The sequence below is a fragment of the Sciurus carolinensis genome, chromosome 1 (assembly GCF_902686445.1).
Source record: "Sciurus carolinensis chromosome 1, mSciCar1.2, whole genome shotgun sequence".
NCBI classification, from domain to species: domain Eukaryota; kingdom Metazoa; phylum Chordata; class Mammalia; order Rodentia; family Sciuridae; genus Sciurus; species Sciurus carolinensis.
This window is the reverse complement of record NC_062213.1, coordinates 165,765,964-165,782,716: the sequence shown is the minus strand read 5'-3', so window position 1 is coordinate 165,782,716 and position 16,753 is coordinate 165,765,964. Positions and strand designations below refer to the sequence as shown.

Here is a 16,753-nt window from a genome sequence, read left to right as displayed (position 1 = left end):
GCTGGCTCATCAGCTGCTTCCTTATCGATCTCATAATTCAGCCTCCTTCCACCAGTCCCTTACCTGGAAGTTCAGGCCTTCCAAAGACAAATTGGTTTATGGGTTTCCCCTCTTTTTAGGTCTTTTCAGTGGCTCACTCTTCTCAGCAGGTTAAGGGCTAATGGGGCACTCAAGTCCTCTGTCCACTTTGCTGGCCTCATCTCTTAGCTCTTGGAGTACCACAACAGGCCACTGACAGGTGTTAGACACCCACATGCCTTTCTCTGCACATAGGCAACCACTGTCTAAATTTCCCAGCTTCCTCCAGGCTCCTATTCATGTGTAGAGACCTTCCTCATCTGCTCTCATCTCTGGGTCACCTTCTATGTGTGGCCTTCTTAGACCCCATCCTTCTGTGTCTCCACTGTGCACACTTGTGACCCAATACTGGTTTAGATTGTTCTACTTTTATTCTAGATCAAGGCTGTGACACCCCATACTGGGCCCTGCAGCCATCTTCAGGGTGACCATGTGGTTGCTGAAAGTCACTTTAGGAAGCCACAGTAGCTGGGTAAGTAAACCCACCTCATCTGAACTTTAGACCCTGTTCCCAGTACAGCTGTGGGGGCTGAGGAGGTGGTTAGACTCAGAAATAGACACATCTGATCAGTTACTCCTTCCCTCAAAACTCTCCTGAAGTCCTTCCTATGCCACCTGAGGAAAGCCAAGTCCTCACAATCACACCCCCTTTGGACCTCCCACCTCATCATTCCTGACTGGGCCTCATTCTGCTCCAGACACACTGGCCTCCTGTTCCATAGGAGGGCTCCTGCCTGTTCCATAAGCACCGTGCCCACCTGCTCCTGCTGCCCTCCATCCTGTCCATTCCCTCTGTGGGAACCGACACCTCCTGGTCTCTCCCAGGCCTCCTCTTTGCTTGAATGCCAGCCCACCCTGGTTAACACTTTTCTCCAACAGCTCTTGCTGACCAACTCTCACATCTCATCCCTTTACTCTGTCTCCTCTCTACCTTACCAGTTCCTAGAGGGCAGGTGTCATCTGCTCTGTCCACCACTCTGAACCCAGCGTCTAGAAGGGATGGCAAACAGAAGGATCCTAGTAAATACTTGCTAAGAAATGAGTGAATGAAGTGATAATGGGGACTCAGCGGGGCCTGGGCTTATCCAACACCCCTAAAGCACTGGAGGAGTTCAGGGCAGGGGACGTGCTGCTTAGGGAGGGGTGGGGCCTGGGCGCGCAGGCTGGCGGAACTCGAGGCGCGCGGGTCAGTCAGGGCCACCCGGAGGATTGAGCAAGGGGCACCCGCGCCGCCGGAAGAAGCCGCGCGCTGGTCTGACCCAGGGTCGGAGCGGGAGATCCTGGCACTGCTATGGAGCGTTCTCAGCCTGACGCTGCCGACGACAACGCCATGGACTCGTTCCTGGAGAAGTTCCAGAACCAGCCTTACCGCGGCGGCTTCCACGAGGACCAGTGGGAGCAGGTGGGCAGTCCCGGGGGCTCGGCACGTGTGTGGGCGCGTCCTCTGGACTCCTGGGACTCCGCGGTGTCTCTCTCACGCCCAGGTCCCTGTCGCCGCCCGCGGATGGGTGGTCTCCAGTTGAGTGTTAGCAATCGGCCTTGAGGTTTCAGGGGTCTTCTTAAGCTGTCAGTTTTTGCAGTCAGGCCCGTGACGCCGTCACCTACCTGCTCCGACACTGGTTAGTTTACTAACTTCCCTGAGCCGATTTCCTCACTTGGAAAACTGCCCTACCTGTGGCACCAATTACTTAGGGTTGTGGCAAAGATGAAATAAAGTGTCAGGGACATAAGAACGCTCAACTAATGGTAATTACTACCGCCCTTGTAGAATGTGAGCACTGAAAGAACAGATATCTTTATGCTACATTCTCATTTTACAAAAAGGCTACTGAGACCTGTATAGATACAGCCAATCACGATGATTTGCAGACTGTGATGAATAAGAAGATGTGGGTGATGGGTCGTGGATCTACTCAATAGGAAAACTATTCATGTAATTCATTCTTATCTTAAAATGCAGGAATTTGACAAGATTCCCCTATTTATGAAGAAAGCACCATCAGAAATTGATCCCAAGGAAAATCCTGATTTGGCTTGCCTCCAGTCAATTATTTTTGATGAGGATCGATCTCCAGAAGGTATCTTATGTGACTAGCATTTGTTTTTTGTCTCCATTGAATTGAGATAATGTGTGAGTCAGAAAGGTTCTGATTGATATGAAGTAGTTGCATGAACCAGTTGGTCACTATTCACACATATTTCTTTGGACCTACAGATTGTTAGGCAGTGGGGACATGGGGGGTAAAGAAGACACAGTTCCTGTCCTCAAAGGTCAGGCTCCAGTGAGAAGCTAAGTTGTACTGAAGAATTAGGACAAACTTGTGTTTAAGTGCCAATATGTACACCACAACTGCAGTGAGTGCTATTGGAACACTGAAGGGGTAGGAGTGGCCTCTCAGTGGATTGGAAATTTGAGCTGAATCTTAACAATTTTGTAGGCTTTTACTAGGGTAAGGAAGGGGATTTGCATCCCAGAGAATAAAATTGCATAGATAAAAGCAGAATTGTAATCCCCCCCATTTCCTCAATAATTAAAAAAAAAAAATCCTGTTTTCAAAAGCTAGGATGAGTATACTTTTTTCCTTTATACTTCCTTTTCTTTTTGCTAAGTATTTAGTAATGTGCCTTATAACATATTTGGAATTGAGTGTAGCAATAAGTTTTCATGACATTGTTTCTCCATATCAACACTCCTATTTGTTTGTTTTTTATTTTTTTGTTTCTGGTACCTAGGATTGAACCCAGGGATGCTTTACCACTGAGCTACATCCCTAGTCCTTTTAATTTTTTATTTTGAGATAGGATCTTGCTAAGTTGCTGAGGGTCCTGTAAAGTTGCTGAGGCTGAGGCCTTGAGCTTGGGATCATCCTGCCTCAACCTTCTGAGTCTCTGGGATTACAGGCATTCTCTACCACACACCACAGTGCCAAGTTGATACCCATTTTTATTACAGTATTACTTTTTTTTTTTTTATTTGTTTATTTTGATTCATTTTACACAAATGGGGTACAACTGTTGTTTCTCTGGTTGTTCATGAAGTAGAGTTGCACCATTTGTGTAATCATACATGTACATAGGGTAATGATGTTTGTCTCATTCTGTTTATTTTTCCTTTGCCCACCCCCTCCCCACCCCTCTTTTTTCCTCTATACAATCCATCCTTCCTCCATTTTTGCCTCCCTCCCACCCCCTGTTATGTATCATCATCCACTTATCAGAGAGATCATGTGGCCTTTGTTTTTTGTGATTAGCTTATCTCACTTAGCATGATATTTTCAAACTGCATCCCTTTACCTGCAAATGCCGTAATCTTATTCTTCTTTATGGCTGAGTAATATTCCGTTGTGTATATATACCACAGTTTCTTTATCCATTCATCAGTTGAAGGGCATCTAGGTTGGTTCAACAATCTAGCTATTGTGAATTGAGCTGCTATAAACATTGATGTGGCTGCGTCACTGTAGTATGCTGATTTTAAGTCCTTTGGATATAGGCCAAGGAGTTAGATAGCTGGGTCAAATTGTGGGTCCATTCCAAGTTTTCTAAGGAATCTCCACACTGCTTTCCAGAGTGGCTGCACTAATTTGCAACCCCACCAGCAATGTATGAGTGTACCTTTTTCCTCACAGCCTCTCCAACACCTATTGTTGCTTACAGTATTACTTTTGAGTTTCCTTTCCTTATTGATTTCTTATCTTGTCCCTGTTGGTTTCTTCTCTTTGGTTTATCATTTATTACATTAATACATGATTTAGAATCTTCTTAATGAGCTTTTAAAAAGTAGAAAATAGTGACTATTTTTTTTCTTTTTTGCAGAACAAGCCAAAACCTATAAGGATGAAGGCAATGACTACTTTAAAGAAAAAGACTATAAGAAAGCTGTGATTTCTTACACTGAAGGATTAAAGAAAAAATGTGCAGATCCTGATTTGAATGCTATCCTTTTTACTAACCGGGCAGCAGCACAGTTCTATCTGGGTAATTTATTTTATTATTAAGTTCTTTCTAAAGAATGTATTTATTGTAAGAGCCATTATGGGGCTGGGATTGTAGCTCAGTGGTAGAGCATTTGTCATGCACTTGTGTGGCACTAAGTTTGATCCTTGTCACCATGTAAAAATGAATAAATAAATAAAGATACAACAATAAAGATACAAGTTGTGTCTACAACTTAAAAATATTAAAAAAAAAAAAAAAGCCATTATGATGGCTAGAGGAGTGTTTGAGATTGTCAGAGAAAGAGGAGCTATTCATCCCAGAAACCTAGACTAAGGATCATTTATTCTAATTGAATTTTTTTAAAAATATTTTTTTGTTGTCAATGGACATTTATTTATATATTTATTAATATGCAGTGTTGAGAATTGAACCCAGGGTCTCACACGCTAGGCAAGCACTCTACCACTGAGCCCCAACCCCAGCCCTCTAACTGAATTTTGATCTTCCCAGTAGACATGGTGAAAAGGGAAACACTGATTGTATAATTTTTACTATCTGAAACAAAAAAAAAAGCGACTTGGTCACTTTGTAAGGTATTTGATTTATGAGTCAGTATGATTTCTGATCTTTGAGCCCAAATGCTTCTATTCTTTCAAAAAGTGCCTCCTCCTCCCGGGCCTAATATCTGTTTCTCAAGGATGCTAGAAGGATTAAAGCAGCAGAGCTCTTCAGGTGAGAGAAGCTATAATCTAAGGGGAAATTTCTCAGAGTATTTTGTGGAACTCTTGAAATAAAAAATATTTCTTGGATGAGGAAGTTTAGTGAATGCTGCTTCTTTGCTGGAGATTTTCAACATACATTTTATTTTATTTTTTTATTTTTACAGACTGCATTTTTATTCATTGTACACAAATGGGGTACAACTTTTCATTCGTATGGTTGTACGCAATGTAGATTCACACCATTCATGTAACCATACATATACATAGGGTGCATTAACATTTAGCACTGAAATAACCTACAACAAAAAACCTTATCCTGGGTTTCTCAAGTTTTGTTTTAACACTATGCAGGGCTGTTCTGCTGATGTGACTTTAGGAAGTGCTGATTATTTGAGTAACAGTATTGCTGGTGACTAGTTTGGGTCATATTAGGCCCTTGTTTCTTATCACAGAGTTTAGAGAGGACCTGGGAATAACCTCAGGCATTTCTGAAGGGCCAGTAGAAAACAAGTGCTGTTGTCTTGCTGGAGTAGTTTGTTGGCATTCATCACCATTTGAGCAATTTATCTCCACGTCAAGTCTGTTTGAAGTATTTTCTCCCTCAGTCTGTTTCATTAGAAAATATTGAAAAGTTCAAGTGATACAGAATCTTAGAGACTATTTAAGCTAGCAAGCCCCTTCCGTTTACATAAGCCCAAAGAGGGTCCTTATCATTAATGCCTGAACCTGAACTAGAAACTTGGTCTTTAATTTCAGGAGGAATGTTTTCTTCATTCCTGTCTCAATAAATAGGAATTAAATTCCTGTTTCAATTTTATAAAAATAAAAAAGAGCTGGAAATATAGCTCAGTGGGTCAGTAAGTGCCCCTGGGTTTAATCCTTGGTACCAAAAAAAGGAAGAATATGCATTAATCTAGTAGAAGCTGGTCAGGACATTCCAGCAAAGGGGAAAAGCAGGGGAAATGCAGGAAAACCAGTGTTTCCAGTGGAGGTTCAAGATGGGAAATGGTGAGGAGGCTAGAGAAATTGGTAAGGCCAGGGTATGGAGTTGTTTGCCACACTGGGCTTGAGCTTGATATAGCTGTCAGTGTAGAGACATTTAAGGCCTTATTGCAGGTCAGTGATATGATTACATTTCTACAAATTTGCAGAAGGATCACCTTAGTAGGTGATGTGAAGAGGACAGACTTAAAGAATTTGTGTGTGTGTGTGGAATTGGGAATTGAACTCAGGTCTTTCCACATGTGAGGCCAGTGCTCTACCACTGAGCTATGGCCCCAGCCCCTTTTATTGTTAATTAATTATTTTTTGGTACCAGGGATTGAACCTAGGGGTGCTTAACCACTGAGCCACATACCTAGCCCATATATATATATATATATATATACACATGTATATATATATATATATATATATATATATATATATTTTTTTTTTTTTTTTTTTTTTTAAGAAACAGGGTTGTTGAGTTGCTTAGGGCCTTGCTAAGTTGCTGAGGCTTTGAACTTGTGATCCTCCTGCCTCAACTTCCTGAGCTGCTGGGATTATAGGTGTGCTCCATGACACCTGGCTCTATTTTTAAATTTTGAGATAGGGTCTTGCTAAGTTTTCTAGGCTGACCTCAAACTTGCGATCCTCCTGCTTCAGCCCCCTAAGCCTCTGGGGTTACACAGGCATATGCCACCACATCTGCTGGATTTGAAGAATTTTGAGGAAGGTAGTGGCAGTGAGGATGAAGAAAAGATGGATTCAGTAGAAATTAATTTGAGCATAGTGATTTGGCTTGTTGATATAGGGGAGAAATTGGGGATGAGTTCTTCGAATCTGGGGAAGATAGTATTGCCATCACTTGAAACAGGTAATCTAGAGAAGAGAAAGTTGGTGGGGATGAGGGATTCAAAGTTAACTTTAGGGAATACTTGAGTTTACTTGGGATACTAAGTTTACTTGGAGTACCTATGAGATATCCAGGTGGAGAAGTTTAGAAAGTGAAACTTGGGAAAGGCTTGGACCAGAGATCTGTATTCACAGTCATCAGCAGGAGAGGCAGGTGAAATCTAACCTAGAGAGCAATCCCCAGGGACAGTGTACAGCAGAAGAAGACAAGTGACTGAGAAAGAAGCTTTGAGGAACTAGATTCAGGGAACTTTTGAATGAAGTAGCCCAAAAGAGAGGTTAATCAGGAAGAAATGAGGAGAACCTGGAAAAGGTTATGTTATAGGTATCTGAAGAATTAAAGAAGTCACTGTAGCAGAAAAGTAACAAATAGAAGAATGGCTTTCCAGCAATTTCTCATTCCAGGTGGCGATCACAGGTATTTCTGTAAAACTGGACCTGAGCAAAATGTCTTGGCTACTCTTCCTTTTCTTTTCTTTCTTTCTTTCTTTCTTTTTTTGTTTGGTACCAGGGATTGAACTTAGAGATAGGGTCTCACTGAGTTGCTTAGGGTGTCACTAAGTTGCTGAGGCTGGCTTTGAACTTGAAATCCTACTGCCTAAGCCTCCTGAGCCTCTGGGATCACAGGCATGCACCACTGTACCTGACTTGGCTACTCTTGTGAATGGAGGTTTTCTTACTCTGTACTCCACAGGTTCAGGGCTGTACCTTCATATGAATGGATGTCTGCTTTTAGAATCGAGGACCCTTATCTGCTGATTTAGACATGAATGAAAAGTAATACAAGTGTATTATAACAATGAAAAATACAGAAGGGTTATTATAAAAGAAAAGTAAGACCATCCATAGTTTCACAAGCACCACTTTGAACATTTGGTATGAAGCCTTCTGGTTATATTTATTTATTTAAAATTAGTCTTGATTTGTGTTCACAGTTTCTTCTACACATAATTTAAATGGGCAAAGTTCTGTAAGGCCTGTTATGAAGGCATCAGCCCCTTGACTGCCTTTTCTATTTCCTGCTCCCTAGAGGCAAACACTACTATTTTAGCTATTTCTTTTCTTATGTACTTTCTTATGACTAAATAATGTGCTTGTATTGCTGCTGCTTTGACTTTCCAGTTTGGGGCATTACCTGTTGATTCCCACTGCTGGAAGTGAGTACTTTGTTCTCTCTCTTGACTGTCAGCACAGATCAACAAGTATCCTGTTGCCCTGTGTACATACTGATATGTTTGTTATTTATTATTTTCATTGTAACTATGTAATTGTTATTCACAACTGAACCATGTTGAGTATTCTGATCATTTTCCTTTTTGGTAATAAAACTTTAAAATTTTAATTTAAGTAATAACTGTCTTAATTATTATGCTTACTTGGTTTTAATTGTACTTATCCCTGAGTCCATACTGTACTCTTGCCCTCTTTTCTTACTCCCTTCCTCATCAGGTGTCATATCTATGTTATATCTATTTACCTGATTGATGACACCCCTCTGGAGCCTCTGGCCTACTCCAGTATGGACTGGTTGGTTTCTCTGCCTCTGTTATCCTGCCATCACTTTTTTTCTTTTTTTCCCAGTAAGTGGGGATTGAACCCAGTGGGACACTTTACCACTGAGCTGCATCCCCAGCCCTTTTAATTTTTTCCTTTGAGACAGGGTCTCTCTAAATTGCCAGGGCCTTGCTAAATTGACCTCAAATTTGTGATCCTTCTGCCTCAGCCTCCTGAGTTGCTGGGATGATAGGTGTGCACCATTCACTCTGCCAGTTATATATAAGGCATTTGTATACATAACTCTTTTCTAGCTTCCATTATTGCTGTTGATATGTCTAGAACTATTCTGATTCTGGCATTCTGAATTTTTCTCTTTGGAAGCTTCTAGGATTTTCATTTTATGTTTGGTGTGCTGAAACATTTTGTTTAGGATATGGTTCTATGTGTTGGGTAATCTATGGACCCTTTCAGTCTGGACTCATTTCTAAGACATTTTCTTAAATTATTATTTCTTTGGGTGGGTACTGGAGATTGAACCTAGGGGTACTCAGCCACTAAACCACATCCCCAGCCCAATTTTGTATTTTATTTAGAGACAGGGTCTCACTGAGTTGTCTAGTGCCTTGCTTTTGCTGAGACTGGCTTTGAACTCAAGATACCTCTGCCTCAGCCTCCTGAGCTGCTGGGATTATAGGTGTGCAACACCATGCCAGCTTGTTCTACTATTTTTGAGTGTATAAACTATGTGGAGGTTTTTTAATCATGTAAAAATGAACAAAGTTAGACATAAAGTTTTTTCAGTAATTCTGATTATTCCTTAGATGAAAGCAGGATTTGATAAACTGTGGCTCACAGACCATGTCTGGCCCCCGACTGGCTATGAACTAAAATTGTTCTTTATATTTTTAAAGGATTATTAAATACACAAAGAAGAATGTGTAGCAGACCACATGTGACCTGCAAAGTCTAAAGTGATTACTATTTGGCCCTCCACAGAAAGATTTGCTGACCCCTGGTCTAGAGTTTTAGAAGTGAAATTAATAGGCAAATAGTAAACCATTAAGTAATATTTACAGTCTAAACTAGGAACAGTGTAAACTAGAAATAAGGTTATTATGGCCAGGTGTGGTAGCACATGCCTGTAATCCCAGTGGCTTGGGAGACTGAGGCAGGCAAATCTAGAGTTCAAAGCTAGCTTCAGCAACTTAGTGAGGCCCTAAGCAACTCAATGAGACCCTGTCTCTAAATAAAATGTTAAATAAATAAAATCTTTTTATATTTTATTTAAATATAAATTTAAATGGCTCAGTGGTTAAGCACCCCCTGCGTTCAATCCCTGGTACAAAAAAAAAAAAAAAAAATCTGGTATTACATTAAGCAATATTTATATTGTAAATCTGTCTCATGCCTTCCTCTTAGTTTGGATAACTTTGTGTGTGTGTAATTGTACTCTTTTTTTTTTTTTTTTTAAATGTTGATAGACCTTTACTTTATTCATTTGCATGCGGTGCTGAGAATCAAACCCAGTGTCTCACACATGCTAGGCAAGTGCTCTACCGCTGAGCCACAACACCAGCCCAATTGTACTCTTTTTAAAATGCACTTACGTGTGTGTGTGTGTGTGTGTGTGTGTGTGTGTGTGTGTGTGTATGTCTAGATATTTAGTTTGGTTTATTTTACACAAACAAATCTGGTATCTACCTGGAGTACTACCACTTAAAACAGTATAGTACTGACATCCTACCATATCTGTTACCTGCAAATCTGTCTCACTCTCCTTTTAATGACTGAATAATATTCAATAGTATGGATTTACCAAAACTTATTTAGTCATTACCAAATTGAAGATATTTGAGTTATCTCCAGCTTTTTGAATTAAAAGTAATGCTGTAATTAATATGCTTTTATATCTGTCCTTGCACATGTATACAAATTTTTTTGAGGATAATGTTGAGAAGAAATTTTTGGGTCAAAGTATTTACACAAAGTACATGCTAATTCGCTCTCTAATTTATACTGAGTGTGCTTTATATATATTATATATTTTTATATATATATATATATATACAATTTTTTAAGCTGTTGATAGACCTTTATTTTATTCATTTTATTTATATGTGGTGCTGAGAATCGAATCCAGTGCCTCACAAATGCTAGGCAAACACTCTACGACTGAGCCACAACCCAAGCCCATCTTTACTTTTTACCAGTTTCATGTCAGTTTTAATTTCCTGATCACTAGTGACGTCACTTCACATCTCTTCACATGCTTACTAGCCATTTGTAGTTCTGTGGATTGTTTGATGTTATATATATTTCTAAGGCCTACATGAGCAACTGAAAACGGCATTCTGATATATGTTTTCCCCAAGATTGTTTTTGTTACATAAAATTTTGGAAACATTTGATCTCAAAACTTGTTCTTTCTTTTACTGAATGACTTTTTTTTTTTTAGGCAATTTTCGTTCTGCTCTCAATGATGTGATGGCTGCCAGAAAGCTAAAACCCTGCCACCTCAAAGCAATAGTAAGAGGTAAGACTTGTAGAACTGTTGTATGATTATCATTATGGAAAAGCTGGTATTCACCTACCAAAAATTGATATTTAAAGCTTTCATGTTGAGGTATTAGGATACTTCCTAGTGAAGTTATCTTATTTTTGCACTCTTGATATTAAGCTCCTCTTCCTTATCAATAGCACCATGCCAGTTTTAAAAGAGAATACTCTAATCCTTTATGCTTTAAGCATGTGTATAGAAATTGAAACTCCTCTTTTTAAATTTGTAAAGAATAAATTAATCCCAGAAGCTACATTCTAATTTTTTTCCATATTAGCTGATTGAAAGGCAAGATCTTCAAACGCCTTGTTAATTTAGTGAAAAGATAAGTTATGGGACCTTTGCTGGTAACTCTGATGCTGAGATGGCCCCAGATTATTTTTCCTTTTGTAGTCTGACCTTATATTACTTTTATACTTCACCTTTTCTTTGAGAACCTCAGAGATGCTTTGCAAACTTTATTCATCACACATTAATCTTCCCTGCATTCTTATGAACCAGCTTAAAATGCTCTATTAAGTTATGTTTCTTTAGGTGTTCATGGCTAGCAGATGGTTCTAAGTCCTTGTTCCTCAGCTGTATAGAAAGAAGGTACTGAATAAAAATTGGCATATAGAATGTAGTCCTGTGGAATTAGCCTTAGGCTAGAAGTCCATAATCCTGAATTCAGTTGTTGATTTTCCCTTATAATGTAACTATACTCATTCTGAGTATTAGTTTGTTCATCCCTGGAAGATGGTGTTATATTCCTTTGACATCTAAGTCTTTATAATTCTGATATTTTGAAATTCTGTGGAAAGCCTAAAAAGGCTAACTAGAGAAAAACACACGATTTCTTTAAAATATTTTAATGGAAGAGGTAACTTAAACTAATGGTCATAAGGAACAAAATTAGGAGAGACCTAATGTCTTTGGTCTTGTTACTATCATGATAAATAGCTGAAGGAAACTCTGCTTTCTTTTGTTTTTAAAATTATATGAGATGGGATTATTCTTCCTATTTGCATACAAGGAAACTGGAGCTTGGAGTTGCTCAGTCCTTTTTCCAAAGTCTAGCTGATTTCCAGAGCCAGACCAGTCTGATTCCAGAGCCTTTGTTCTTTGCCAGTAAGCCCTACATAAACTTCCCTACTTTTAGAGTCCTTTATACCAGGGAGACTTAGAGGAGTTTTGAACTGAATGGGCACTAGGGGTATTTTTGATCTACAACACACAAAAAAAATATTCTTCTTTGTCTGGGGACTGAGGTTCAAGGGACTTCATCCTCTGTTTTCTCTTCAGGGGACTGACTGATAGCTGGAAGGGGAAAGGTTTGTTCAAGGTAGGGCTTTTCTGTGTAAGTCATTCTAGATCTTAAGGGCCCTGGTTTCTATAGGTGCCCTGTGTCATCTGGAACTGAAACACTTTGCTGAGGCTGTGAGCTGGTGTGATGAGGGGCTGCAGATAGATGCCAAGGAGAAGAAGCTTCTGGAAATAAGGGCTAAAGCAGACAAGCTAAAGGTTGGTAACAGCAGATGATTGGCTTTTGCTAATTCGCATATACCAGATTGCATCTCTCAGGTCACTATAAAGTGTTTCCTGCTAAAATCAAAAACAAAACCAAAAAACCCTGGGTGCTGGAGATGTAGCTTTTGTAAGTGCATGCTTTGCATGCATGAGGCCCTAGGTTTGATTCCTAGCAATAAACACACACACACACACACACACACACACACACACAAATAAAAAAAAAAAAATCAGTTCCTGTCCTTGGAACTCTGTAGAGAACACAAAAGAGTAAATAAACAAGTAAATTGATTTAAGCCAGAACATACAGTATGTATAGTAGTGGTATCTAACTTTGCCCTCCTCCTGCTTTTTCTTCTTCCTTTTCCTCCTCCTCCATTTCCTGACCTACAGTAATGACTTTATAAAAACTGACTTTTGAATTGAATATTATTTCAATCAATAGGAAACAAATAAGAGTGCATTAGTTTATCTGTATAGTGTAGAGTTCTTGAAATAGAAGAAAGAACAGCTAAACATTTAAATGAAGCCTTAAGCTTCTACAATAATGTGTGACTCCCAGTATTTAAGACACCTGTTACTTACTGAAGCAAGGCCACATTTCTGACTAATGATAAAACAGTAATAACAGAATACCATAAATACCAAAAATATTACCCAATATTTAGATAGTATTTACTATGTATATGTTCTAGGCTCTAGTTTAAAAATTTCCCTTATATTAAGTCATCTAAACCACACAATACCCCTATGAGGTAGGAACTATTCTAATTCTTCTTTTACTAGTAAGATAGCTAAAGCACAGAGAGATCAGGAAATTGCCCACATCATATGTCTGTTCAGTACAAAACCAGAACAAAACTTCATGTCTCCTTTTCCTGGTTTAGGTATCTTCACTGCTTATTCTGTGGAATAGGAAATTTTAGTGACCAGAGAATCTGAACAGGGAGTCAGAAGTCATTCTCATGACTGAAATGACAGAAAAGGTAGATATCTATGGCCTTAAGTAAACAGAATTTTAAGCCCAGGTGATTGGGGTTTTCTAGCATTTCTAAAAGTGTATATACAGGAGTGAATGTCCAGAAGACTTCTGTGAAAAGCTGTGGCCACACCTGTCCATGGAAAACCCACAGTGGACTTAAGTGCAAGCTTCTTGGTCCTGTAGCAAAGATGCAATTTAGGGGAGATTTCAGGGCCCAAAAGTCTGACATCAAATCTGACTGACTTTGCTTACTGAATAGCAAAATTATTCTCATATGTCTTGTATGATTCTGGATTCCTATGTGCTTGGCACATGTAAGAAGTAGATGTCATGTGGCTAAATCTGAAGTGGACTTCAAAGCAATGAGTATTGCTAGAAGTAAAGTGAGACATTTTTAAAATGTCATAGGATCATCTTATAAGAAGATTCAATAGTTCTAAATGTGTAAGAACTTAGTAACAGAGCTTCAAAATACATAAAACAAAAATTGACAACCCAAGGAAGGAAAAGACAAGTCCACAAATAGATGGAATTGATAGTATCCCTCTCTCTCAGTAATTGATAGGACAAGTAGATTTAAAATAAAGGTGATATCACTGAAATAGTTTACTGAAGACCTACAAAAATTCTCTCCTCCATAAAATCAATGAGAAAACTGGCAGAAATGGTCAGAATCAACTTTTCTAGAACTCTGGAAATGAACCAGAGGCTTGCAGCAGTCTAGGAAGTGTTTATTCAAGAAACATGGCTAATGTTCCATGAACTTTTTAAGTACAAAAATATTGATGAGGTTGTGAAAATAACACACAAATGAAGTTCTAACTCCTTTTTTCTCTAGGTTTAATTGCTTTTTAAAGGGAGGCTAGGAGGGAATTTCCTAAGTGAAACTCATTCTGTTCCCATGACTCTTGAAAGCAATTTCACTTGGAGAGTCTTTGTGATCTCTCTCTAAGTCCCTGGAGTTCTTTTTTTGTTTACTGTGCAAGATGGTGAGCTGAGAGCTCTTCCTGGAGAGGGTAGGTAAGGGTAGAAAGTCACCTTGGCCACGAAGGGACAGTTTCTTGAGGTCCGAAGGACAGAGAATTTAGGTACTTGCCTGGTGTGCTGCTTGCTTTCTTGGTGGTGTGTGTGGGTAGAATTAAGTGTTATATAGAACATTCAGAATTTAACAGGAATAAAAAGCAGCACTTCTAAGACTGTGATAGCAACTGTTTTCACATAAATGGAATGCCTTTTAAGGGAGTGATTTGACCTCACCTGCTAGATTACCCATTGACTACAGGAAATACCACATAGAAATCCTTTAGTATACTTTTCTGTTTTCAGAAATAAAACTAATGTCAAAAAAGAATAAAAACAAAACAAAACAAAACAAAACATTGGGAGGTTGAAGCAGGAGAATCCTGAGTTCAAAGGCAGTCTCAGCATTGGTGACACGCTAAGCCACTCAGTGAGACCCTGTCTCTAAATAAAATACGAAATAGGGCCAGGGATGTGACTTAGTGGTTGAGTGTCCCTGAGTCCAATCCCCAGTACAAACAAACAAACAAACAACAACAACAAAAAACACGGCCAAGTCTCCGTACGAATAATAAACTGGTGACATTTCAACTTGCTCTGGTCCTATCTCTCCCTTCCCAGTTCCACAGTGGCTATGAAAGCTGGTAGCCCATAGTCATGGTGACAAAAAACAGCCTGGCAACCATGGGAGAAAACAGAAAAGGATTGCAGTTCCTTCAAAGTCTCATTCCCAGAGAACTCTCATTATTTGACCTGCTGATAGATCCCTAGAGGACCCTGCTACAGGCTGTCTTTGTATGACCCAACTTGGAGCTCACCCAATATGGAAAGATTTTTCACATAGGGTAGGGAAACAGGGAGATTAAAAGGGAGAACATTCATCAGAAACCATTACAGTTAATTATTTAAGATTCCACATACCTAAGGCACCAGATAGCATTTAGGACAGATAATGTAGGCTTACCAGAAAGCTTAAAAGGAAAAGCTAGGGATGAAATTCTGTAGGGGCTTTGGAAAGAAAGCTCCAGTATTCCTGGGAAATCTGGAAGGTTACATGTATGTCAAGGGTGTTATACATGTGCTTAGAAAAGACCTGAGAGGAACCTAAACTCTCCACCTCACCGACCAAGTAGGAAGTGGTGGCTAAGGTAGAATTCTAAGCTGAAGCTACTCAAATGTGTGTTAAAGGTGTGCTCCAGCATGGCCACAGAGCCTCTAGGCAGCCGCTGGAAGCTTACTGGCTCAGGCATTTAGGGAAATCTGTGTTCAGTTATTAGCTGACTACTGAACTAATGAGTCAAGACTTTAATGGTCATGTATGACAGAATACAGATGTTTTACAGAATTAGTTCAAAAAAAATAACCAAACACAGTAACAGCAACAATAATAAATTCCAGGGGTAGGTGGTAAAAATACGATTTCTGGAGTTGCCACTTTATAGTGTCTGGCTTCCTTTCTTCCTTCCATACTGGGAATTGCTTTACCTTCTTATTTTTTATTTTGAGACAGGGTCTTGCTAAGTTGCTGAGGCTGGCCTTGAACTTTCAGTCCTCCTGCCTCAGCCCCTCACGTTGCTGGATTTACAGGCTAGTGTCTGATTTTCAGCAAAAGATTATAAGACATGCCACAAAGGAAGAAAGTACACAGAGGAGGAAAAGTCAATAGAAACTGTCCTTGAGGAAGCTCAGACATGGGATTTACTAGACAATGACTATAAAACTATCTCATTTAAATATGTTCTAAGAATGAAAGAAAATAATGTCTAAAGAACTAAAGAAAAGCACAGAGTAATGTCTTACCAGGTAGTAATGCCAATGAAGAGAAATTATTTAAAAGAATCTAATAGAATTTCTGTAGTAAAAAAGTACAATAACTGAAATATAAAATTCACTAGAGAAACTCAGCAGTGAATTTGAGCATGCAGAAAAGAATCTGCAAACTTGAAGATAGCTCTGTTGAGAATGGAAAAAAAAAAAAAAAGAAAGATGAAGAGACTGAGAGACCTCCAGGATGCCATGAAGTGTGCCAGTATAGGAATAACTGAGGTTCCAAAACTGGAGGGAAGAGAGAAAAAGGGACAAAAGAGTATTTGAAGAAATGATGACTAAAAACTTGTCAAGTTTAATGAAAAATAGTAATCTGTACATCCAAAGTGGTCTACATCTAGACACATAATCATCAAATTGGTGAAAGACAAGAAAAGAATCTTAAAGCAGCAAGAGAAACTCTTCATGTATAAGCAAGCCTCAATGAAATTAACAGCTGATTTCTTATCAGAAACTATGAAGGTTAAAAGGCAGTGGGATGACATATTCAGAGTGCAGAAAGAAAAAAATCCCAAGAATTCCATATCCAGCAAACCTCTTCTTCAAAATTGAAAGAGAGGAAGAAGTAAAAGTATTTCTCTTGCAAATGATATAACCTCATGTATAGAAAATCCTAAGGGATCCAGTAAAAATTTCTTGGGACTTACAAGTTGAGCAAGGTTGTAGGTTTACAACATCAATATACAAAAATCAGTTGTATACCTTAGACTTTTAATGAACATCCTAAAA

At 39.1% G+C, this 16,753-nt stretch overlaps 1 protein-coding gene across 2 annotated transcripts in view; it reads left to right on the top strand.

Annotated features, from left to right (window-relative positions):
* Positions 1–1,316: 1,316 nt before the first annotated feature.
* The window catches only part of Ttc4 (tetratricopeptide repeat domain 4), a 31,682-nt gene continuing 16,245 nt past the window's right edge, over positions 1,317–16,753 (top strand). For both annotated transcript variants that reach the window (XM_047548677.1, XM_047548670.1), the window contains exons 1-5: positions 1,317–1,480; positions 2,039–2,156; positions 3,895–4,056; positions 10,588–10,665; positions 12,065–12,189. In XM_047548677.1, the coding sequence (XP_047404633.1) occupies positions 1,370–1,480; positions 2,039–2,156; positions 3,895–4,056; positions 10,588–10,665; positions 12,065–12,189 (594 nt within the window). In that variant the 5' untranslated portion in view covers positions 1,317–1,369. The remainder of the gene's footprint in view (positions 1,481–2,038; positions 2,157–3,894; positions 4,057–10,587; positions 10,666–12,064; positions 12,190–16,753) is intronic.